We start from the raw sequence: 23,924 nt of genomic DNA, 5'->3' as shown, positions 1-23,924 counted from the left end.
GCTCAGTCGGTTAAGTGTCTGCGTTCGGCTCCGGTCATGATCCCGGAGTCCTGGAATTGGGTTCTGCATCGGGCTCCCTGCTCAGTGGGGAGCCTGCTTCTCCCTCTGCCTCTGCCTGCTGCTCTGCCTCTCTCTGTCAATAAAGAGATAAAATCTTAAATAAAAGGGCGGGGGGCTTTTTCAACACTCAACTCTGTTGACATGGCTCTGTCGATTCTCCCCGGTGGTCTGTCAAGGTGGCGCCCCTTCCATCTGTGAGGCTCAGGGATTCGACAGGGTTGGTTGGCAGCCTCATTTTATAGATGAAAACACTGCTCGTCCCCAGCACGAATGAGAGTGCTGTGACAGATCTGAGTTCCTCTCTGCTGGCTTATTCCCGGGGGATCTAACTTCTCTTGTGCTCAGTTTACCTCATCTATACCGTGAGTATTATCAGCGCCCGACAGCTAAATTAGAGACATCTATATAATGCTTGGCACAAACTAGGGACTCATTATGGAGGTCAGTTTCTTTCCATTTTCCCTCATTCACAGGTCCTAAGTCTCGCTGATGTCGTGGGAGAACCAGTTTTCAAATTCTGGGCTCCAGACCTGGGGCCCCGGGTTCTTTTCTCTACCTGTGCTGCCTTCACCAGTGTTTGTCTTTTAGGAACCACGAGGTTTCTCCTGAAATCCAAACAAAATATTCTGAGACGGTCATTGTCCGGAGAATTGACAGCAGCTTCTTGGTGGAGACAGTCCTGATAGTTTCCTTTTTATTTATTGTTGCTTCAACCAGTGATATTCCAAAGACAGCCTAACACTACACGCGTTGGAATTATCTTGGGAAGGGCAAGGACTCGCTGGTCTCACCACAGACCTGTGAAAGTGCAGACCCTGGAGCGGGCTTCAGAATACGCATTTGTGACTACTGTGATTCTGGTACACAGCACATTTTAACAACTACTCTGAATCCCTGGGTTTACCAATCATGCACGATTTGAAATCCTGGCCTGTGTTTATGAGAAAGGGGGAACACCTTTTTCCAGCAATTCAACCATCAACCTTTCACATTGTTTCTGTCTGCCCATTTTGCCACTTGGGGGAGAACCAGCCTCTGCTAAATTAATACGAGTATTGCAATGTCTAGAAACGGCCAGCAGGGGGCATGGGATGCTCACATATCCCATTCCTGCCTTTCCTCCACCTGCTCCTAAAATCCTTATTAATTTTTCTTTTAAAAGTGGGAAAAACCAACTTTCAAGACTGCATTCCTTAGGAAACAAAAAGCCAAAAACTAAAAACAAAACAAGAGATCTTGGACAAAATGAAATTTCTTGTCCATTTAATTGAAACAGCCAATGTATATTTTTATCAGGGTTTTTATTGTGTACGTGCCTTAAGAGAGAAGGACCACTTTCTAAATAGGGCTATCTTCTTTAATTTCCTTCTTTAATCAGCAGAAGGAGAGAAACTACTGAGTTTATTTTATGGAAAAACATGGCACTGTTCTCTATAAATCAGCCTCACAGAAGATACTGATATATTTTTTTTTTGGTTAGATTGTTATCTATCTATAGATTGTTTTATATATATATATTGATAGATTGTTTTTAGCATACAAAAATATGTTACTGTAGAAAAATGATAAGATACAGATAAGCAAAAAAGAAGGGACTAAAAATTACTATAAAGTCGCCCATACCAAGACAACCACTAAAAATATTTGCTTGTAGTCTGATCACTCGCACACACACATGCATACATGGTATAGCCGGTGCAGGTCTGAGCGCACAGTGTGCTTGCCTGCTCTGTCACAGAATAGCAGACTATAATCCATCCATGTCAATGAAAGTGCTTCCATGTCATCTTTTTAATGGCTGTATAATACCCTCTCCTACGGATGCCTCACCATACTTTCAATTAATCCCATGGCAAAAAATTGCAAACAACTCAAAACTATCTAGCAATGTTATAAATATCGTGGCAAACAGCCTGTTCTATGAATCACGTGCACCCTTAATTATACCCATTCTGTTATATTTTAATAGACACTTGCCGTGGTTCGTAAACATGCGTAGGCTGGGGTGGTGTGATTCGCTGTTAATATTTTTGGCAGAATCTAGATTCCAGGGTGTATGGGCAGGCCTGGGCAGCTTTATCTCAATCAGCTCTCTTGGGGTTTTGATTTGTTTTTATTTTTTTCCCCCTGCACTGTCTCTTGAATGTTGTCAATGAAATGGAATACCCACCCGTGAGTTTTGCTCTATCTTCGTGAATGTGGAGAGTGGGTGAAGGGAGGGGGGGTGGGTCACGGGGCTCATGACTGGCCAGCCACTGCATCAGATTGGCAATTTCCTTTCCAGGCACCATCCCGTTTGGAAGTGTCTAGAGCACCCCTAGAGCTCTAAGGGCGTGGTGGGAAGGGATGAGAGGTAGCCAGCTGGTGGGTGGAGGGAGGTGTACTTGGGATCAAAGACTCCAGGACAGTTTGGAAGCATCTACCTTTGTTAGCAAATGCCTGGGAAGCTTCGTAACAGCATTTTCTGTAAGAGGGATCAGAGCTGGGTGCTTGTTTCTTATTTGTACTCATACTTGCTGTTCTGATTTTGCTTGTCTCCACGCTCACGGCTCCTTGGGACACGCTAAATGCTGGCTGCCAGCCCCAACAGGCACCCTTACGAACCTTGGAGTTTGTTTGCAGATTGTATCGCTTCCTATGATCTGTCCCTTCTTTGCACACTTCTTGGCTGTTTCTCACTTTATTCTGTCTCTTTGCAGCCCTCATTTGTGGCCACCAGCTTTCTAGGGACGTTCTATTGGACTTTCCCTGAAACGATAATGCTCCAAGATGTAGTACGTACTTTTACTCAAACTTTAACGGGACTCAGAACTAGGCTCTGAGAAGAGATGCAAGAGCAGCATAAAATGTGGTTTTTGATTGATTCATCTGCTCAACACATATTTTGGGGGGACTCCATTACGTAGAGTTTAGTTGAACGAGCCTTACCGAGCAGCCACAACACTGACATTTAGGCAGACTTTCCCCTATTTACGGATGAAGGAACTGGGGCCTGGAGGGATCTGTGCTTCATCCCAGGCTTCACAGATAAAAAGTGGGGAGCCAGGGCTCTCCGTCAGCCTGTCAGATTCCAAAGTTTGTGGAAGTCACAGGCCAGACTGCACCCCAGGAGCAACCAGAGGGAGAGACGGTCACTGGCTAATGCCAGTTTGCACAGGCCGATAGTTTTATCAAAGGAAGAGCAGAAGAGAACGGAAGGAAGAGGAACAGACCCATGCTGACATTCCCACCACTGAGGGCCCGTGGCTCACCTGGGGTATTGTTGATGCCAGGCCATGACCTAGGGCAGAAAAGAGAACCAAGGTCAGCGTCAGCGGCATGCGGGTCACACACCTTCCCCGGAGGCGTGGGCACGCGTCATAAGCATTTCTGAGATCGGCCTGTGGAATGACTTCCTCATGTTCAGACTGTTCTAGATCTAAAAGAAAATCTCATCTAGAGAATCCGGAAAATAGAAAAATGCACAGAGAAGACAATAACGCCGCCCCGGTAGTATTTTGGCAAACCTGCCTTACATACGTGCTTGTGTTTATCACGGGTGTGTGCATACATTTAAACATGCAGCTGCGTAAAACAGCACAGGAATGCACGGGCCGCTGACCTTGAAAGTGCACTAGGTATCCTGAGCTGTTATCCAAAGACGTGATATTTGTTGGCTGTGATTTTTAGGGGGACATTTAGGTTCTTGCTAGTTTTTGTTATTACGAATAAGGTTGCAGGCAGACCCATGCTTGCATTTTTCACTAATCCCCAAATATTTCCGTGGAGAGACTCCACCAAGCGTCAGGCAATGGGGTCTTCCAAGCCCCTCGCTGTAGATCCCTCGGTTGGGTCAGTTTAGGTGTGATCCACAGAGGAGCTGGAAGCGACCGTCTCACTGCATCTCCCAACCCTTAAATCCATCCTTTAAAACGATTCTGCCTACTTGGCTCTGATCCCTTATTTTACCTGTCTTACTTCCCCGATGCCTAGTGAGATGGAATTATTATTATTATTTTCCAAGTGGTTCTAGGCCGCTTAGATTTTTTCTGTGGTGAGTTGTCTGTACGTGTGTTTGTGCATTTTCTAGTAGGGTCGTTGCCCAGCCACCACATTCATATTGGACAGGGTGCTTTTGGAAACACCTTTGATTAGATTTTGGGCAAAGATCTGAAAAGCTCTGGGGAGATGGTAGGCTCTGGAGGATCCTGCTTCTGTGAGCCAACTTGTTTGTGCCTTTAATAATCCTGGGCCTCATGCAGCACCTGTCCTCCGAGGCTCTCAAAGTACGTCACAGGAGCAATTAATTGACCATCGCAACACACGCCGGGTGTAAATATTTATGAGGCCTGGCTGGTGGCTGGGACATCGGGCACCGAATGGTTAAGCTGGAAGACGTGAGTAACCAGGAGACCACGGCCCTCGAGTCTGGCTTCCTGCTTACCCTCTGCCCTCTGCCATTTTAATACTCAGAGTGGCCCTGTTGGGTGGCTGCCACGGTCCCAAATTTACAGACGAGGACACACGAGGTTCAGAGAGCTCTTCAACTTGCCCAGTCCCACAGAGAGCGAGGGACCCCACACCAGCCTGTCGCATCCCCAAATCCTCACTGCCGCCCCGGCCCTCGGCCTCGAGCAGTGGCGAGTCCGGAGGCAGTGTGCCGCTGCGGTCGCAGGGCCCTCGTGGTTAGCTCTTGGCATCCTTTCAAGCTGCCCGAGATTCTGCAGAAATTAACAGTAAATCAGCCAGGAAGGAGCAGATCATTTAGCTGGGGCCTGAGAGCTCTCTCTGGACACTGAACACATGGCCTCTTCCTGACATCCTCATCTTTGATTAAGGCCTCCAAGGGCTCCCCAGACCTGCCGCTTGTGACATGTGAAATGTAAATGATAGGTTTTCACGACTGTGAATGGCCAGCATGATGGGAGTGTGGTAAGCCAGGCCCTTGCCTGGAGGCAGCAAAGCCAGGGAAGGCAGCGTGTAAGCCCGAGCCCAGGGGTGAGAAGAGGGTGCCCCCTCTCCTTGGGGAGCCTAGCAAGAACTTTGGCTTTTAAGTTAGGAGTCTGTCCTTCTTCTGACCTTGGCTTCACCTGGTTTTTAGAATCAAACACCATTAATGCTAAAAAGCACATTGGAGGCAATGTCGTCCAATTTGTTGTTCCAAGTTTCGGACCCTTGAAGGCAGACCTGGGGTCTTCTGACACCTATGAAGAGTGGAGCCTGTTCCTCCACTCCGGCGGGTGGGCTTTCCCCGCTTTGCAGGTGCAGCTCAAGTTTGGAAGAGGGAAGTGACTTGCCTGATGTGGCCCAGTAAGCAATCGGTGGAGCTGGGAATTGTCCCACTACCCTTTTATTTCCAAGCCTACAGCAACAACGTAGACCGCCCACTCTCTGTGCCTGGGAGCTTCCTCCCGATTGTCGAGGGTGTCTCGAAGTGGCTTTATCTGATCCACCCTGCCTCTCGGTGGGGTCCCAAAACGATGGAGCTCATTCATATGTCATATCCTCCGGGATTCTGCACCCCAGGGCTCTCTGTGCGTCAGTGCAAGCCAAATGAATTGGCAGAGGAAGCATCAGCAGAGCCGGGAGCAGCGTTGTTATTCCAGCTGAGCCCGGAAAGCGGAGAGGGAGAGGAGGGAGGCTGGAACCTGCCTCTGAGGGCCTGGGCAGGAGCGGCCCCGGAGGAGACCTGGACTCCACAGTTAGGTCTGGTTGGAGTGCGGACCAGCAGCTGACAAGCTACCTGAAAAGGTTCCTGCGTTAACGCTCTTTGCAGTCTGACAGCCCAGGGTGATGAGCAAAAGAGGCTGCTAGCAAACTTCATGAAGATCCGATGTGTTCTTTATGCTCGAGCAAGCCCCATGTGTTAGTGAGCAAGCTGCCTCTTGCCAGGGAATTACAAGGATGCTCCTTGGCTCCTTTGCATCCATGGCATCCGTCATGCGAACGGGCCATGGCTGGCGGGCGCGATGGCTCGCCAGCCACCCCTCTGCTCTTCCCACCCCCTGCTCTTTCCACTTCCGGGCCTGCGGGCTGCAGGCCTTCCTCTGCATCTCTGGCTTGTGCAGACAGGTGTCCACGCTGTGGCGGGGGAGTTCACGGAATATGAAATGAATAAGGCTGACCTCCAAGGGTTTGTGGTTTTCAATGTTTAAGCCTTATTACATATAAAGATTTTTAATTTCTAAATTATTTTTAATTTTCAATACTTCTTAATAATTGAATAGGCTTAATAATTTTAAATCCTGAACGGGCACTAAATTAAACCCATCCCTCCTTTCCCCCCTTGCTGCCTGGGAGAACTGGATCTGATTGGGTAGGCGGGGCGCACTTGTGTCTTACTTATCCATGGGAACAAAGTTTGGATGGTGTGTTTTTCCTGTCCCATAGAGACAACATTGGGTCCTGTCTCCAGGGTCAAGCTCCTGGCGTGGAGACTAATTCCTCATCGCCCCCTGGAGTGTGACGTGTGTGGTCCTCTCTGGGTCTCCCCAGGCACCCACGGCTGGAGCAGAATGCAGAGCAAGCCCCTTGGGAGACGGTCAGGGTGATTTCACCTGCCAGCCCACTCCGTGTCCCAAACCTCCAAGACGAACTGGCTCGATGCCACGTCTCCCCTTAAGCACTGCCTCTGACGTTAAGGGAGTGCTGTAGACTTAAACTGTAATTTTTGTCAGACAGTTGATAAGAGTTGCTAAACTCATTTTTAATATAATCTAGAGAGAAATGAAGGTGACTCTGAAATTCTGAATCCATTGGCTTCTTCCCTCTGTTTGGATGCCTGCGCCGTGCTGGTGAAGCGTGAGCCTTATAGAAATCATCTCAGCAAATCTCCTGGCAACTCTTGGTGGACAAGAATCTTTATCTCCACGTTAGGACTAATTACCATGAACTGGCCCTTTCATTGTGTGGCTGGGTTGACTGTGGCCCACGTTAACCCCCAAGGGGAATTGGGGGTGCCACGGTTCACATGCAGCCGGTCTGTAGGTGGGGCACACGCTCTGCAGGTTGGCCTCAGGGAGCTGTGGGAGCTGAGGTCTCGAGAGGCGCCGTGTGCTCATGGTCAGAGAGTGAGGAACCAGCAGGGGTGAGCTAGGCGGCTTGCGTTGGCCCTGGAGGCAGGTGGAACTGGGTAAGGCACTGGGAAAAGCATGCTCAGAGCCGCGTCTCCAAAAGGCCATGCGGGTGTGCACAGGATCTACTGGAGAGGGAAGAACTCGGGTATAACAGTCTCAGCCAGAGGGAGCGCCGGCCTTGACAGTGGGCGTTTTCCTAACTTCCTGCGTGGCCCTCAGAGCGCTCTGCTCATGCGGCGCTTCTCCAACGGAACTCACATGCCTGTAAGCAGAACAGAGTACAACTCGATTTCTCAAACTCCCTCCACCGGGCCTCCAGCTCCTAAAAGGGAGACCAGGCACCAAATACAGAACATGCCTGGAACATGGCTTGTACTCACAAATGTGTGGCCAAGTAAGCATGAGTGAGTGCATGGACGAGGGAATGCCTGCAGGGCACAGGTGCACAGGGAAGCAGAGATAAGAGGGGCATCCCAAGAGTAGAGCAGCTTAGAGATGCATGGCCAACCAAGTCTGGGTCTCTATGTGGACCCACCTGTCCCAGCAAGGCCTGGCAGAGTGCTACATGGGAGGAATCCGCTTTACGCATGTGCACGCGTCCCACATAAACCCCTCTGCAACAGGCTCATTTTCCTTACAGATGCGAGACTGGAGAACATCTCCCAACACCCACATTACTTTGAAGTAGATGAAACTCACACCAAGGTGGAATCAAGTCAAGGCTCATATTTAATTAGTGAACTCATTCTTTGTTAAAGGAATCCTTGATTAGTTTCAAGAATCCTCCTCTTCTCTTATTTTTTTTACAAAACAAAACACATTTGCGGGGTATGCAGCTCCCTGAAGAGATCCCAGGGAAAACTCCGGAAGTGTGAATGCTCACACCTCCCAGGACCCTCCGGGTTGGAAGCCCCGCCTGGCTGTGAGCCTCCCCGCCCCAGAGCACTGTGGTACTGCTTGCTCTCCTAACGCACTAGCAGAGTCGAAAGGCAGCACGCAGTTACGAATATCTTATTTAAATCTCATTGTTAAACCTTGTGTTTTTTTCTTTCCTCAACTAGATTTTAAGTTCTCGGAGGACAGAACGCATGTCTTGTGAGCTCTGATCCCTTTCGTATGGGCTCTCCATGTCCCTGACCAACAACCGAAGGGTGAAAACAGCCGTATCTGGCATTTGGATGGGTTACACTGCAGAGGACCAGGGCAGCTGCAAGGGCTGAGCTGTGTACCCAGTTTAGCTCTGGCGCCCCTCCAGCGGTGGATGGCTCCCAAGTCCATGGCCTCCACCCTCTCCCCTGCCCTCCCTGACTTGTCCTGTCTTCTCTCTGCCTCCCTCCATCCTTTCCTTCTGGTAAATCTCCTTCCACAACCTAGTTAAGTATCTAGTATGTGCCAGGCACTGGGCCTCGTACAAGCCAACGACCTCCTGGTGGATCCTTCCAGCCCTTCTTCCTCCCGTCCCTTTGGCAGTGCTTCCTGAGCTGGAGAGCCCGGGAAAGGGATGGGGTACCACACTATAGTCCACACACCCTCTAAGCACTTTGGGTCCTCTGTAAATCTCTCAGCCAGCCACACCTTTCTGAAAGATACTCCCCTTTCTGCCCAGTGAGGAGGGCCAGAGGGAGCAGTATTCTCATGGACCCCTCAGTGCCATGAATGCTCAGGGCCGCTGGGGGCGTGTAGGGTGAAACCAGAGAGGTCAAGAGCAACAAGCAGCAGGGGCTCCGACACCGGGTCTGTCTCCTGGGCGGAGGGCGGCCTGGTGGGAGGGTCCAGCAGGGGGCCTCCTAGCACAGGAAGGGCTGCTGCACCCGAGGGGTGAGGACTGGCTGGGCTGGGCCCTGAGGAACTACAGCTCCCAGGTTACCTTGTGACTCCCCACCCTCCCCGGCCCTCGCCCTCTGGAATCAACTACTGCTTCAGGTATTCGTGGCAAAAGGGAACAAATGCATAGTCAACGAGGTGAGGATTGGGAGCGTGGGAGTGTGGGACGCACGAGTGACGGTGTTAGCTGCTTTGCTGTTGTCAGGAAAGGGAAAAGAGATTCCACTGGCAGAGTGTGAAGGCATGGCTGAGAACCTCGTGGGCAAGCCCTGGGCCTCCCTGACCCTTCGTGCCGCTGGTGTCCTCCAGGGGTCTCCCAGGGGTGCCCTGGGGCCCGCGTCTGTTTCTATCACTGTACCTGGCACAGTGTCCTGTGATCTCTAATACCACTCTTTACTTTCCTCCGACCGTGGGCTGAGCATGTTGACGGCAAGGGCTGTGTCTTCATCTGAATTTCCCTGTCCCCAACGCACTGACCTCTGCCACCTTCCTCCTACCCTCTGGGCCCCTGTTTTGCATCTTCTTCCTTCCTCCCCATTTCCTGGAGGTAGTGTGTAGGGGCAGAGTAAGTGCCGGGCCCAGAGGCCTCCTATTCCAGCTCCCAACCTTGTGCTCTGAGTAACGATGCCAACGTGGAGGTTCTCGAGCTTGAATGGGCACTGGAATCACGGGGGAGAGGTGGCTTGTTTAAATACAGATGCCTGGCCTCCCACGCCTGGGTTTCTGATTCCGGAAGTCAGGGCCTGAGAATCTGCATTTTTACGAAGTTCCCACATGGTGCTGATGGATGCTGGTCCCAGGGCCACGCTCCAGGACCTGCCGACGTGACGCTCCTTCATCGCAGCGTCTTGCCATGAGCAGACTGGAGACTCACAGAAACAGAAAGCGAAATCCACGTGACCAGGCGACGCCGCAGAAAGCTGTGGTCACTTAGAACCCAGAAATGGACTCGACTTGAGGTTAGGCTCTGACTCCAAATCCAGCTGTCACCAGTGACTAGCTCCGTGACTGACCACACATGGAACCTTTCTCAGACTCTTTTCTCCTCTACAAAATGGGAATTAGAATAACTACTTCAGAGCAGTAGTGTGTGGATTCAATGCCAAAATTCCTATCGTGGTGGCTGGTGGGTGTCAGGCACTTAACTACGGATTCGAGTTTGGACTCGATCGGAAAACATCTATCACTATGTTTCCGTTTTCTGCACACGTGGGGACGCGGCACAGGATAGGAGTGGATATTGGGGATTCAGGCCGAGGAAGTCCATGGGGAGCTCTAGGATGCGTTCATATCAGTACTGTGGACGGGTCGTGGGTAGTGGCTGTGGATTGTGGCCCCGTGTTTTTCCTGGATCATCTCCTGGACCGCATCAGCTGGGTGGGGCCCCAGCACGCCGCCTCTGCGTGCGCGTGGTCTGTGGCCTGGAGGCGCATGCGTGTTTGTGTATGTGTGTGGGAGGGGGGTGGGGAGCCTGGGGGACAGCCCTCTGCACCTGTCGCGGGAGCTGACCCCTCACCTAACTAAGGGCTGGCAGTATCGAGGGCAGCTGCGTGGAGTTCCAGGGCTGTTTTAGATACCAGTAACGATATGGAAACGTCCACGGTTTACCATAGCACAGCCAACTCCTCCGCCTTGGGGAAGTTACTGATCTCTGCGTGCCTTCTTGTCTCCTATAAAAGGGAGATTGATAAGACTGGGATTGTAGGGATCTAGGGAGACTCTGCAAACAGCGCCCAGCACATGGTCACATGATGGTCACATGACCATTCAGTGACCATCAGCCACTGCTATTTATTGAGAACCTAGTGTGTTCCAGGCGTGCTACGGGATTTAATTCCTACACGCAGACACTGCATTACCTACAGGGGCCCGTGGGGGACAGGCAGCCTATCATTCGCTTTCAAATACCATTTCTAAAGTATATGAGGCGCTGAGATGGGACATGGGCTTGTCAGAGTGAGGTCACTCCGTGAGTGCCTGGGTCGGGTGACACGGAGACCCGGCGCCCCCAGGCTGGTTCTGTGCGCAGCCCCGCCTGCCCGCAGCACCCTCTCTCCCTCCTGGCCTCCAAATGCTGATAATTGTAATTTGTATGGAGAATGAATTCATCGGTTTAATAGTTCTTGAAGTTAGACAGTAGACCCAAATATGTAGTTTGCAGGCATTTTGATTTGATTTATATATCTCAAATACTAATTTATACTCATATAATACTTTCATTATAAAATACGCAGTGGTGTAGAGATTTGTATGCATATGGGATTTTTTTTTTAAAATTTGGGTTTATAAATGGTTTGGAACAGGTTGCAGAAACATCGTCTGTTGCTCTTTTTAATATATCTTGAGCATGCTATGACACATCCTGAAATAATTTGCTGCGGAAAAAAGCACTGCTCTTTCTCTCTCTCTCTATCTCTCTCAAATGTAGCTGTAAATATTACTTTGATGTATGTGATTGCTGCAACCATCTTTATTTGAAGGAAGGTTTCTAACCCTTCCAGCTCCCATCTCTTGCTATTGTCAAGAAATAAGAAAAACTGACTGAAAATGCATTATTCAAATGTATTTAATGTAAACATTGAACAAATCTGAGAACAGCCACAAATATTCCTTTGCTTAATGTGGTTTTGACAATATTTCAAATTTTCTGTTTTGCAGGCATTCATTTGCTCTTCTTAGGGAAAATAGTTCTTCAAGTAAATCTTAGGGTGCGAAGAACGCTCCAGTGCCTGGCACGTAGTAGGAACTGAACGGGCGTTTGGAGGCTGACCTGAGTTGAAGTGTGCTGGGATGCAAGGCGTGATATAACACGCTGGGACCCCCTTGCCAGCCTCTGCACAGAGAGACTGCTCTGGCAGGGCTCGGTGAGGGAGCTCTGGCTGGGTGCAGGGAGACCTACAGCCCGCTCTGGGCATCAGGGTGTTGCCCAGGGTCTGGCTGCTGGGCGGTGACAGAGCTGGATTGGGCTTCAGGGTTGGAATCTTGGCCTTTCACCAAGTTAGCCCCCATTCTGAGCTTTTAGACTTGGCTCTTAGCCCCTTGGCAGTAGGACTTTGTCTTTCATCTCTGCATATTCCCTGGCCTATGTGAGTCCGAATGTCATGACTGCTTAATAAATGTTTGCTCAGCTGAAGGACAAAGAGAAGAAACCACATAGACACACGGCTCCCTCTATTCTCCTTGCTCGTGAGACCTGGTGGTGGGCTTGTGGCCTGATGCATCTATGATCCATCATTTCAGTCGTTCACCAGCTGAGAATGGAAGTTTCCGTCTCAGTGGCTGTCTCTTTGGCTGTTCGGCCCCCTGGTGGGTGGTGGAGTTAGCCCTCCTTGGGAATGCTGTGGATGTCTTGGGGCTTCTCAACCTTTCCCTGCATCACACACACGCCGGCACTCCAACCTACACGAGTTTCTTTTCTTCTGAACCTTGGTCTCCATGTGACCTCTAAGGCCACTGGCAGCAATAAAATTCTATCACCTTAACCTCGCGTGGGTGTGGTGGTCAGCTTATTTGCCACAGACTCTAAATTTTCACTCCTCTATTAATAAACAAATAAATATTCTGACCTATTTTTCGGCAGACAGAGGTTCTGGAATTTCAAATCGCTGGATCCTTCTTTTGTTGTCCTTCTGTTGCCCCTGGGATGAAAGAAAATAGATTAGTCAGGAAATAGCGAGAAGCTGGGGAAAAAAAATTAATTAAGTGCATTCATTCATAGAAACAATCACCCAGTCAGATTTAAGTAATGAACATCTCACACGTAATTCCAAATCTCTCTTTGCATTTCCATTGGGGTTAAAAAAAAAATCTGTGTTTAAAGTAATTTAATTACTTTAAAAAAATATTTTTTTAATGTAAGAGCTTTATCAAGGGGTGGTAGTGTGGGGTGAAGAAGCACCCCAGTCAGGATGCAAACGTGGGCTGCTGCCCCATGTCAGAGGCTCACCGTGGCACCCTCCCTGAGCTGCGTCTCTGTGACATTGCTCTGTAAAATGAAGAGCATCATACCTTCACCTGTGGTTGATGGGAGGTGCCTGTGGGCCAGAGAATGTTCTAGATGCTTCCTGCGTTAGTTGAATTTGACCCCACGCTAGCACACAGGATCCAGTGTAGGAAGGAAGATTACTTAGCAATAGCAATTCAGATTCAAATAATATTTATTGGAATTCTATAATTTAGGTACTTTGCTATAGGATTTACTGTGAAAAGATTAAATTATTTTAAATTGAGTTAATTTGTTCACACTCACTATCTTCAACCATCACTATTATGCATCCCTCGTTCACTCAATTAGCCACATTTAATATGCTTCCATTTCTTTTGTAGGTATTTCGTGAGCTTCAGCAGACATTTCTCGGTAACACTTTTCCTCCGCAAATGCTCGGGGACAGCTACCTCCTTAGCTGGGCTGACCTCCTTGTCCTCCCGGTTCCCTCCACGTGGAGCAAACTTGCTGCTTCTTGGTCCTTGGACTCTCTCCACCCCACCCCAGGCCTCTTTCAGATTCTGTTTATCGTCTCCCGTCTCGCTCCTGCTTCTGAGCTCAGCACAGGTGCTGGTCCTCAGAGGAACCTTCCCCGCCCTCTGAGACTGGCTCCTTCACAGCACCTATCCGAGCTGTAATTTTCCTTTGGTCGTAACTTGCAGCTTGTGATCATGTCTGCGAAGCTGGCTAGAGGCTAGCTCAAGGTTAGCTCAAGGTTAGCTCAACGACCACGCCCCCAGGGCGGAGATGCGCGGGGCGGTGCTTGTGCGGGGCCGCGGTCAGCGCCTGGCCCGCAGCAGGCCCTCAGTGGACCCGCCCGTGCACACAGGGGTCGAGGACTCCGGGACATGCCTGTGGGTGACTGGAGACTGTCATCTAGGATTCTGCGTGCAGCCTACAGTGTGAGGGGGATAAATAAAGTTTAGTGAGGGGACCCTGGGTGGCTCAGTCCTTTAAGCCTCCAGGCTCAGGTCATGATCTCAGAGTCGTGAGACTGAGTCCTGCGTTGGGCTCCACACTGGGTGCAGAGCCTGCTTAAGATTCTCTGTCTCCCCCTCTACTTCTCTCTCCCTCTTCCTTTGCCCCTCCCCCTGCATGTGCGCGCTGTCTCTCTCAAATAAATAAATGTTAAAAAAATTTTTTTTAATATTTTTTATTATATTATGTTTAAAAAAAATTGAGTGTGGGGTGCCTGGGTGGCTCAGTTGGTTAAGCATCCAGCTCTTGGTTTTGGCTCAGGTCATGATCTCAGGGTCCTGGGATCCAGCCCCACGCTGGGTTTCCTGCTCAGCAGGGAGTCTGTTTTAAGGATGCTCTCCCTCTGTCCCTTCCCCTGCTCACACTTTCTCTGTCAAATAAATAAATAAATCTTAAAAAATTAAAATAAATTAAAAAAAATTTAGGGAGTCGTTCGGATATAGTTCGTCATTGTATAAATCAGCACAAAGAAAGATGAGGTGTTATTTTGTTATTTTTCATTTTATTTTTTTCATCATTTCATGATTTCAAAAATTAATTATTGCATTATATCATATATTTCATTGTTTTCTATTTATCTGGGTAAAGCTTGATTCATGCCTGCACCAGCACCCCGACTTTAAGTGCTTGACGTGGGCATCTCTTTCCTGCACCTTTGTGCCCCGTTATCCTCCAGCAGACACAGGCCCTTTCCCAGTGAGTGGCTGTGTTGCTCATACGGTTTCCAAACCAGCAGCCTGGGCACTAAGCTTGAGTCTTCTCTTTCCCACCCCCATCACCAACATCTCCATGCTCTGTTAGCAGATCTCCAGATGTCTCCTCTCCTGCCCCTTCTCCCTTGCTCTGTTCCGTCTTTGTTCTGCTCTCCTTATCTCGGGTCTAACTCCCAGCGTCAACCCCTTTCCTGCTTTCCTGGTGTCCCGGCTCCAATCCACCCATTGAAATGCAGCAGGAATGGCCTTTCTAATTAGCAGGATATTATCAAGTCACCTGCCTGCTTGAAAATCCACACCACTTTCCCTTTCTGGGGGACAAAATCCAGACTCAATCCCATGATAGCCGGGATGCTTGCCTCAGTGGGCTTGAACACCATTTCTGTGGTCTGTGTCTCGGTTCCCTCCCATTCCGACCCCCTGCCAGGGCCCCACACTGTCCTCTCTGGGCCCTACCTTTGCATGCTCCCACATCACTGATTAGATTTTTCTTTGGCCTCCTCTCCATCTGCCAAAAACCTTTCCATTCTTCAGAGTCTAGTTCCAGTTGTAGTTTCCCATGAGTTCTGTGCTGCTTACTCTTTAGGACTTTTGATATATCTCTGTTTTACTGTTTGCTCATTTGTTCCTGGATCTGTTCATTCATTCACTCAAGGAACAGAGATCAGACCTACTCTGTACCAGGCTGAATGTCACGCAGTGGGATGCAGTTGTTAAAGAAGACGGTTGGAGTCTGCCTCGCGAATCTTACTGTTTTGGGGGAGATGGGCCATAAACAAGTAAACAAACGATCTTTTCTTTTTTTTTTCTTAATCATAGTGCCTTGTATGTGCCTGTTCATGCATTCCCCTGGACTAGCAGCTGACAGTACAGCCATATCCTGGGAATTGTTTCTCTCCCAGCACCCTGGCTACCCAACCCCAGGAATGTTTGTAAGATACAGAATAGATGCGTTAATGAAGAATCGACAAATGGCCTGCCCATTTGGGCTCATCCACAGAAGTGAGCTGTGCCCTTCATGGGCCAAACACTGTGGGTCTCTGGGCTACCAGGGAAATCCTGACCTGTCCTCGCACAGAGAAGGAGGCCCTAGGTTTCATTCTCTCATGTCAGAGCATTTGTGTGCTCTGACAGCCCATGTAACGTTCGCCTACATGGCTTTAACTAGTCCCATTGTAGGAGAATGGGAAAGATTCTGAGAATTTCCTCAACTTCTTTCTAGATACCTTAAGAACCCAATATCCTGGAAGCTACCTTTACTTTTCTAGATAATTTGCTTTTGAATTTTTAACTTTAAGAAGAAAGTTGAATTCAAAGTCTTTTTCTATTTGATGTTGACAGCAGCTCTCAGCAGTAGATGGGCAGGTCTCCTTCTCAGCTCCAAGATTCAGAGGAGGACACAGGGGGCCTGCGAGCAGAGGGGGTTTGGCTAGCGTGACCAGGCTGGTTGCAGGCCAGGGCTCTGACACCTGGCCAGGTGCCTGTCAGATGTGCCTTAGGGAACCAGGAGCCAGTGACCGCCAGAAGCTCAGGGCCAGACCCCTCTGAAAACCACTGGGGAACAGAGAGAAAATGGGCCAGAGGAGGAGCTCCTCCTCCTTCAACAGATTATGTAAGGAATGTATTAATGAGGTTGGCAAATAAATAGCCATTTTCCTGGATAGTAAGTAGTTAGAGTCTATTTGCTTTGGAAATACATGGAAAGAGCAGAGATTAGAAATCAAAGTGGTTCCCTCCCCATTTCCTACTCCCTCCCAGTTATTTGGCTTTGGATTTGTTTGCTAATCTCAAGGAAAAACCGAAATGTCCAACTCCCCAGTTTTACCCCCTACCAGGTTTCTCTATTTTAAATCATTCTTTAGGGTTCCAGTTTTTAGAGACACATTTTTTTTTAATGTACAACGTTGAAAGAATCATAAAGTTTCAGTCTGTCACAGAAAATGTGATTAAGAATGTTAATCATCATGGGTCAAGATTATTTGCTTTGCATTAAATCGAGATCTGACCTTGGAAGGGCCAGCATTCCCAAGTTGGCCATTGCCTCTGTGAGCCTGGGGGTCGCAGTTCTGTTTACTACAGCTGTGTAAGTAGATACGCATCATTTTACAAGGCCTCAAACGTTTGGGACCAGCTGCCCTTCCGGTGGGCCACTCAGCCTGTCCCACCCGTGTCATAAAGTGAACCACATCAGCATTTTTAAACTGCTGCTCTATTCCTCGTCATTGATCCTACTCAAGTGCCCACCAGGGAAGCAACACGAATTAATTTATTGCTCAGACAACTCAGCACATCCTGGAAAAGTGAGAAATGCCACTGGCTTGTGGGGAAACTGAGGCACAGAGAGCCAGGAGGTGAGCCAGTGAATTGTTCTTCCAAACATCTCACATCCTGCTGAAAAAGAGCAAGAACACATCACCCCGCACCGTCTAGCCTCTCTTCTTCTTCTTTTTTTTTATTTTATAATAATTTTGTGATATGTTATGTTAGTCACCATACAGTATATCCTTAGTTTTTGATGTAGTGCTCCATGATTCATCGTTTCCGTACAACACCCAGTGCTCCATGCAGTACGTGCCCTCCTTACTACCCATCACCGGCCTACCCAGTCAGCCTCTCTTCTTGATTATCCTCCCGGCACTTGAGGTTCAATACTTTCTGGCCATCTTTGATTTTCTTCTCTTCTACAGCTCCCTCCTGCATGGTCAGTTAACAAAACCCATCTGGTATCCTTTTGCACCCCTCCTTTTGTTTTCTTGCTCCCTCCTTTTTTATCTATATCTACCTTCTGTTATTCCCATTGCTTTCTGGGTAGACCTAATCTACCCGATAGTTTAGAATTGGAGGACTAGTTCCGTGGTGGGATCAATAGATACCTGCCGTGGTGGGTTGAGGGGTGTCTACCAGGAGATATGTGTGGGAATGTGACTATGAATGTGACTACATTTGGAAAAAGGTTCTTTGAGAATGTAATCCTGCTAAGGGTCTTGAGATGGGATCGTCCTGGGTAAAGGCGGGCCCTAAAACCAAGACAAGTCCTTTTGAGAAGAGAGAAGAGAACATGGAGGAAGGCTGTGTAAAGACCCACATGAAGATGGAGGCAGAGACTGGAGCCATATGGCCATGGAGACACCCAAGGCTGGAGGAGGTGAGGAAGTAGTCTCTTCCAGAGTTTTCAGAGGGAGCACAGCCAAGCTGACACCTTGATTTTAGACTTTTGAGCTCCAGAACTGTGGGAGAATAAGTTTATGTTGTTTTAAGCCACCAGTTTATGGTAATTTGTGACGGCAGCCCTAGGAAACTAAACAGGAACATTAACTTGTCCCAAGGACAGAAAATAAATTAGACCCAAATCCAGATCAAGGCAAAACAATAGGTGCAATGATCAAACAAACAAATAACAACAATGAAAAAAACATATATGATCTAGAAGGAAAAAGAAGGAAGAAACTGGTTAAATCTTTAAGTGAGGAGGTAGTCGGGGGCAGCCTCCCCAAAGTGATGAGCGAGGACCTATAGGTCCAGACAGATGACAGCATGAGCTGGGAGGTGGAGAGGAAGGTGGGACAACCTAATTTGAGAGTTAAAGACACCTGCCTCAATCTTTCCTGGTCATTCCCCTCAAATTTCTCACCTTCTCCTGTACTCCCAGCTACACCAATATGGCGGGTGCAGTTTGACTGACCCAGAAAAAGCACCACCATTTTTTCTGCTGTGAAACTACACTTCTCTTCATGAACTTTCAGATCAAGTGCAGCTTTTTCAGGAGCTTCCCATTCTATACATTCACAAGGATCTCGCAGACTCCTGAGAGATCACACAAATTGTTCTTAAGTCATAATTCTCCTTCAATGACTTGTGCAGCTGGATTGTTGACTCCAAGATCATGAGTGGTAATAATGGATAACATTATATAATGATGATAATGACAACTCAAAACTTACATGGGATTTACAGCTTACTGGCTATTGTTTGGCATTTCACACATATTAATCCATGGAATCCTCGCAGCACCCTGTGAGACCAGTCCCACTCTATCCCCAGCTCTATTGGATTTCTTCATCTTGTGTTTAACTCATACTCTATCTCCTCAGGAATTGATGCATGTTGGGATCCTGAGGACATAGGCCCTGAAATGGAATCATGCAAGAAGTGCATTAGGGTGAGCTCCTGGGATCAGCCCCCAAGGAAGGAAAGAAAAGGAGCGGATTGACAGGGGGAGGATGTGGGCTGTGCTCTGAGGCTGTCATGATGGCCCTTCACCATTGTCCCGAGCTGTGGTAGGACGGCTGGGCTTTTGCGCCCCTGGTGGACCAGTCAGTGGATGTGAGCTGTCCCAGGTAAGGCAAATCCAACCAAGGCAATTCCCAAAGAAGGTTGAGGGGGACCTAGGTGGAAACTCACAAAGTCTAGTACAAAATCACACTGGATTCTGACTCTTTAGTGAGTCTGAGTTCTCAAAGTCAAAATGGGCCTTGGCTTTATTTTTCAGTAGGAGAGAAAGGAAACTGGAAGGAAGTCTAGGGACAAAGCAAAATTATTCCAAGGGCAGTTGTCCCCTGGGAAGGAGACTATCAGGTCAGAGAGGTGCCAGTATCCACAAAGGTAATGTGGTGTGGACACAGAGTTAAGAGTACACACCTGGGGGGGGGGGCACCTGGGTGGCTCAGTCAGTTAAGTGTCCAACTCTTGATTTCAGGGTCATGATCTTAGGGTTGTGGGATCAAGCTCTGTGTTGGGCTCCATGCTTGGCTGGGAGTCTGCTTGAGGATTCTCTCTCTCCCTCTACCCTCCCCCTAAAATAAATAAATAACTCTTAAAAAAAAAGAGCACACATTTGTACTTGATCTGGATTTGAATCCAGTTCTGCTAGCTGACTGAGTCACTGATTTATCTCATCATCCCCATTTTACACACAAGGAAGGACAGAGTTATAGTGCCTCCCTCACCTATTTTTTTTACAATAATTTTTTATTATGTTAGTCACCATACAGTATATCCTTAGTTTTTGATGTAAAGTTCCATGATTCATTATTTGCGTATAACACCCAGCGCACCATGCAATATGTGCCCTCCTTAATACCCATCACCGGCCTATCCCCATCACCACCCCCCTCCCCTCTGAAGCCCTCAGTTTGTTTCCCAGAGTCCATAGTCTCTCATGGTTCATTCCCCCTTCTGTTTAACCCCCCCCCTTCATTCTTCCCTTCCTTCTCCTACCAATCTTCCTGCTATTTCTTATGTTCCATAAATGAGTGAAACCATATGATAATTTTCTTTCTCTGCTTGACTTATTTCACTTAGCATAATCTCCTCCAGTCCCGTCGATGTTGCTGCAAATGTTGGGTAATCTTAACTCTGTGTCCACACCACATTACCTTTGTGGATACTGGCACCTCTCTGACCTGACAGTTGGGTTCTTTCTGATGGCTGAGTAATATTCCATTGTATATATGGACCACATCTTCTTAATCCAGGGCATCCAGGGCATCTCGGCATCTCGGCTCCTTCCACAATTTAGCTATTGTGGACAATGCTGCTATGAACATGGTACCTCCCTCACCTATTAACTGCACATTAGTGGTCATTTTTCTTATCTAGGACCTGATTCTCACTCAGGATGACCAAAGATTACCAGAGGTGAACAACCAGTAACATTGAGAAGGGCAGTTGATAATTAAAATATTTTACCCAGGTCAAAAGGGTGGGTTACTTGATTAGAGAGATACAAAGTCCTGACATTAAATATTACCTGATTTGTTTGTTTGACTGTAGGTTGTTTCTTTTTTGTTTTCTGATTTTTCTTTTGAGAACAACTGGCATGTGATCATTATTTCATATGGCTGAGATACCAACATAGAACTCTCCTTCACTTCGGAAGAGTGAGAAGCATCAGCTAGAAAAAGTGGAGACCTACTGCTGATAGGGACTTTACACGAAGTAAAATTAAGCTGTTCAATCACTTCGATCCTTTTCCATCCATTTGCTGTGGCTGCTTGGGTGTACTGGGTGGTCATCCATGAGGATCCGATCTAACCTAAATGCTGCTTCCTTGGCAGTGAGTTAATTGCCCAATATTTTCCCCGGTAAATAGAACATTGGATTCCAACATGTCCTTTTTTTTTTTTTAAGCAGGAAATTCAACTTCATTATCTAATCCAATACTTCATAGGCGTTAGAGGTTATGTCATTAGCCTTAACTCTAGAATTTTCTTGCTGTGTCTGGTGAATGGCTTTGAATGCTCCAGTGAAGTTCTGCAGAGCATATAGTTTAAGAGCAGGTCATATCTGTCCATGTGATATGATCTCTTTGGCTAAGTCAGTTTCTGCCACTCCACCTCCAAGTATAAGACATTTGTTCCTCTTGAGTACTTTGAAAATATTGACACCATAACACCATAATATTGCTTTCCCTATGTTGTCATCAGGTTGGCTGTGGAGCCCTGGAACACTTCTGTAGAAATAACATTGTGTTGTTGTTTTTCTCAGCCTCTAAGAGATGAACACCATACAATGGCATGGGTCTTCAATGACTGGAGGAGTTGATCTAGAAAGGGTGGTGGCACCAGTTGTTTTATAGGGCCTCCTGGGATCCCAGTTTGAGTCCAGCCCAACCAACATGACCTCATATTCATTTGCACAGTCTTTCAAGAGCCATGGACTCCACCATGCTATGTGTTATTCCTACTTTGTACCAGCATCACCATGAACTTTAATTCGGGCATCCATGAGATTTCCTTCTCTTTTACACAATCCGTGAGACTTTCTACTTCCTTATAAAATCCACGGGATTTTTTTTCTTCCTTATAAGTCCACGGGATTGTTTTCTATCCTATACGATTTATCAATTCTTCTATGATTATCAGTTCTGTTCCCTTAGTTCCTGTTGTCATGCCCTCAGAAGGATAAGAATGCACCTGCTATTTTAGCGTCTTTAGAGATGTTATGTCACCTTTGGTTTCCATCCTTAAAAATGCGCCATACTGCGTTAGTTATCAATACTATCACAAACTTAGCAGCTTAATCAACACATGTTTATTATTTCACAGTTTTTGTGGATCAGGAACGTGGGCATGGCTTTGCTGGTCCTTTGTTTTAGGGTCTTTTTGTGGCTTCAAAGTATCAGCCAGGGTTGGAAAACTCCATTGCTCCTAAGTACATGTGATTGTTGGCGGGAGTCAGTTCTTGACGCCTGCTGGGCTGGGGGCCTCAGGTCCTTGGTGTTTGTTGTCTAGAGGCTGCCCTCAGTTCGTTGCCATGTGGACCTCCCTAACATGCCACTTGCCTCATCAAAGCATGCCGATCAAGAAGACAGGAGGAAGTTGCAATCTTAGGTAACATAATCACAGAAATGACAACCAATTTTTTTGAACCACAGGCCTTGTTCGCACTTCAGAGGAGGGGATTACACAGGGAGGAACATGAGTGCCAGGAGCTAGATAATCGGGGGAGGGTGCATTTTAGTATCTGTCTGCCACACGTATTGTCTACTCAATGTGGAACCATGACTACAGATGACACTTTTGTAACGTCTAGAAGGGTTTTTTGCAAACCTAAAAACCAAATCAGCTCAAATCTTTCTGCAGCCTATTTTATAACTTTCTATGACCTCTGAAAATGTCAGGCCAATTTTTGAAGGTTTTTCAGCTAATTACAGAAAGCTTCAGCCAAGACCAGAATAAACTGGTTCTCCAACTCTTTTGCGCAGGAGAAGCCATTGCAATAGTTTTTTGTAGCAGGATGCGGTGCTTCTAACTCCCTTAAAATAGACACCACATCAGTTGTCACAACTTTTCCAAGTGAGCAATGCCCGTTTTGTTTCCTCCACTTGGTCCCTAAGCTGTGTGGGTGGTATGGGCAAACTTCCTTCAAGTGGTGTGTTCCCGTACACGGTGTTTTCCTAAACCCAGGAAATGCTCTCCCTGAGCATCTGGAAAAGCTCAGTTCTCGGGAGCTTGTGCCATAACCTAGATGGTGGATATCATTTTGTGCTTCACTGCTGAACCCAGAAAAGCCGAACGGCATGCACAACGTTTTTACCGCACTTTTTTTTTTTTAATTTTGAGCTTGAATATATTTACATAGGGCCTATACCCTCAAGCTCATGAAGCCCACCGTTCATCCCGACTACCTTACACTGTCCTACATGCTGACTGGCCCCCGAGGATTTGAGCTGGTGACCCTTTCCAGAGGAATTTGAGAGGGAAGTCCACTCAGTAATGAGTTGACTATAAAGAGATGTTTTAATTGCTATCCCTCACATACTCACACCTTTATAATGGTTAATTTTATGTGTCAGCTTGGCTAGGCTCTGATGCCCAGTTGTCTGGTCAAACAATAGATGTTGTTGAGAAGGTATTTCTCAGATGTGATTAACATTTCCTTCTCTCTTCTTTCTTTCTCTTTCTTTCTTTCTTTCTTTCTTTCTTTCTTTCTTTCTTTCTTTCTTGAGAGATAGGCAGAGAGAGAGAGAGAGTATGTGCACTACTGGGGGAGGGAGGGGCTGAGGGAGAGGGAAAGAGAGAATCTTAAGCAGGCTCCATGCTCAGTGTGGAGCCTGACACGGGCTGGATCTCACAACCCTGAGATCATGACCTGAGCTGAAACCAAGAGCTGGGATGCTTAACCAACTGAGCCACCCAGGTATCCCAGATGTGATTAACATTTAAGTCAGTGGACTTTGAGTAAAGCAGATGAGCTTCCATAATGTGGGTGGGCCTCACAAATCAGTTGAAGGCCTTAAGAGCCAAGACTGAGGTTTTCTGAAGAAGAGGGAATTCTGACTCAAGATGGCAACATGGAAACCCTGCCTGAGTTTCCAGCCTCTGCCCTGCAGAATTTGGATCCACGATTGCAATACAACTCTTATATGAGTTTCCAGCCTGCTGGCCTGCCGTATAGATTTCAGACTTGCTAGCTCCCACAATTGTATGGGCCAAGTTCTTAAAATAAATCTCTCTCTGTATATATGTATGTATTCTTTTGGTTCTGTTCCCTGGAGAACCCTGACTAATATACTTCTTAAACATTTAGTCATTGGGAACTGTCTCTCAACACACAGGGAAGAAAGACTATGTAATTAACAGGTAGTAGGTGTGTACCATGTGCCAGATACTGCTGCAGGTGATCTAATTTAATCCTCACAACAGACCTTCATATTAGATGAGGGCAATTCATGTTGTCCTCATTTTACAGATGATGAGACAAAGACGCAGGGCTCCAGTCAATGAGGTTCCATAGTTAGACAAATCTTGATGTAAAACCTGTTCCTTCACTGAATGGACTCCACGTGTAATAGACTCCACTGTATGC

General features: G+C 47.5%; 1 protein-coding gene across 2 annotated transcripts in view; it reads right to left on the bottom strand.

Annotated features, from left to right (window-relative positions):
• The window catches only part of CLNK (cytokine dependent hematopoietic cell linker), a 198,068-nt gene that overhangs the window by 67,645 nt on the left and 106,499 nt on the right, over positions 1-23,924 (bottom strand). For both annotated transcript variants that reach the window (XM_045771339.2, XM_045771340.2), the window contains exons 3-4: positions 12,506-12,577; positions 3,312-3,340 (exon numbers count right to left, since the gene is read on the bottom strand). In XM_045771339.2, the coding sequence (XP_045627295.2) occupies positions 3,312-3,340; positions 12,506-12,577 (101 nt within the window). The remainder of the gene's footprint in view (positions 1-3,311; positions 3,341-12,505; positions 12,578-23,924) is intronic.

Source organism: Ursus americanus, chromosome 8 (assembly GCF_024610735.1).
Source record: "Ursus americanus isolate L20-20 chromosome 8, mUrsAme1.1.p, whole genome shotgun sequence".
In the NCBI taxonomy this organism is placed as follows: Eukaryota; Metazoa; Chordata; class Mammalia; order Carnivora; family Ursidae; genus Ursus; species Ursus americanus.
The sequence above is the reverse complement of the archived record's forward strand: the minus strand, read 5'-3'. Positions and strand labels throughout refer to the sequence as shown.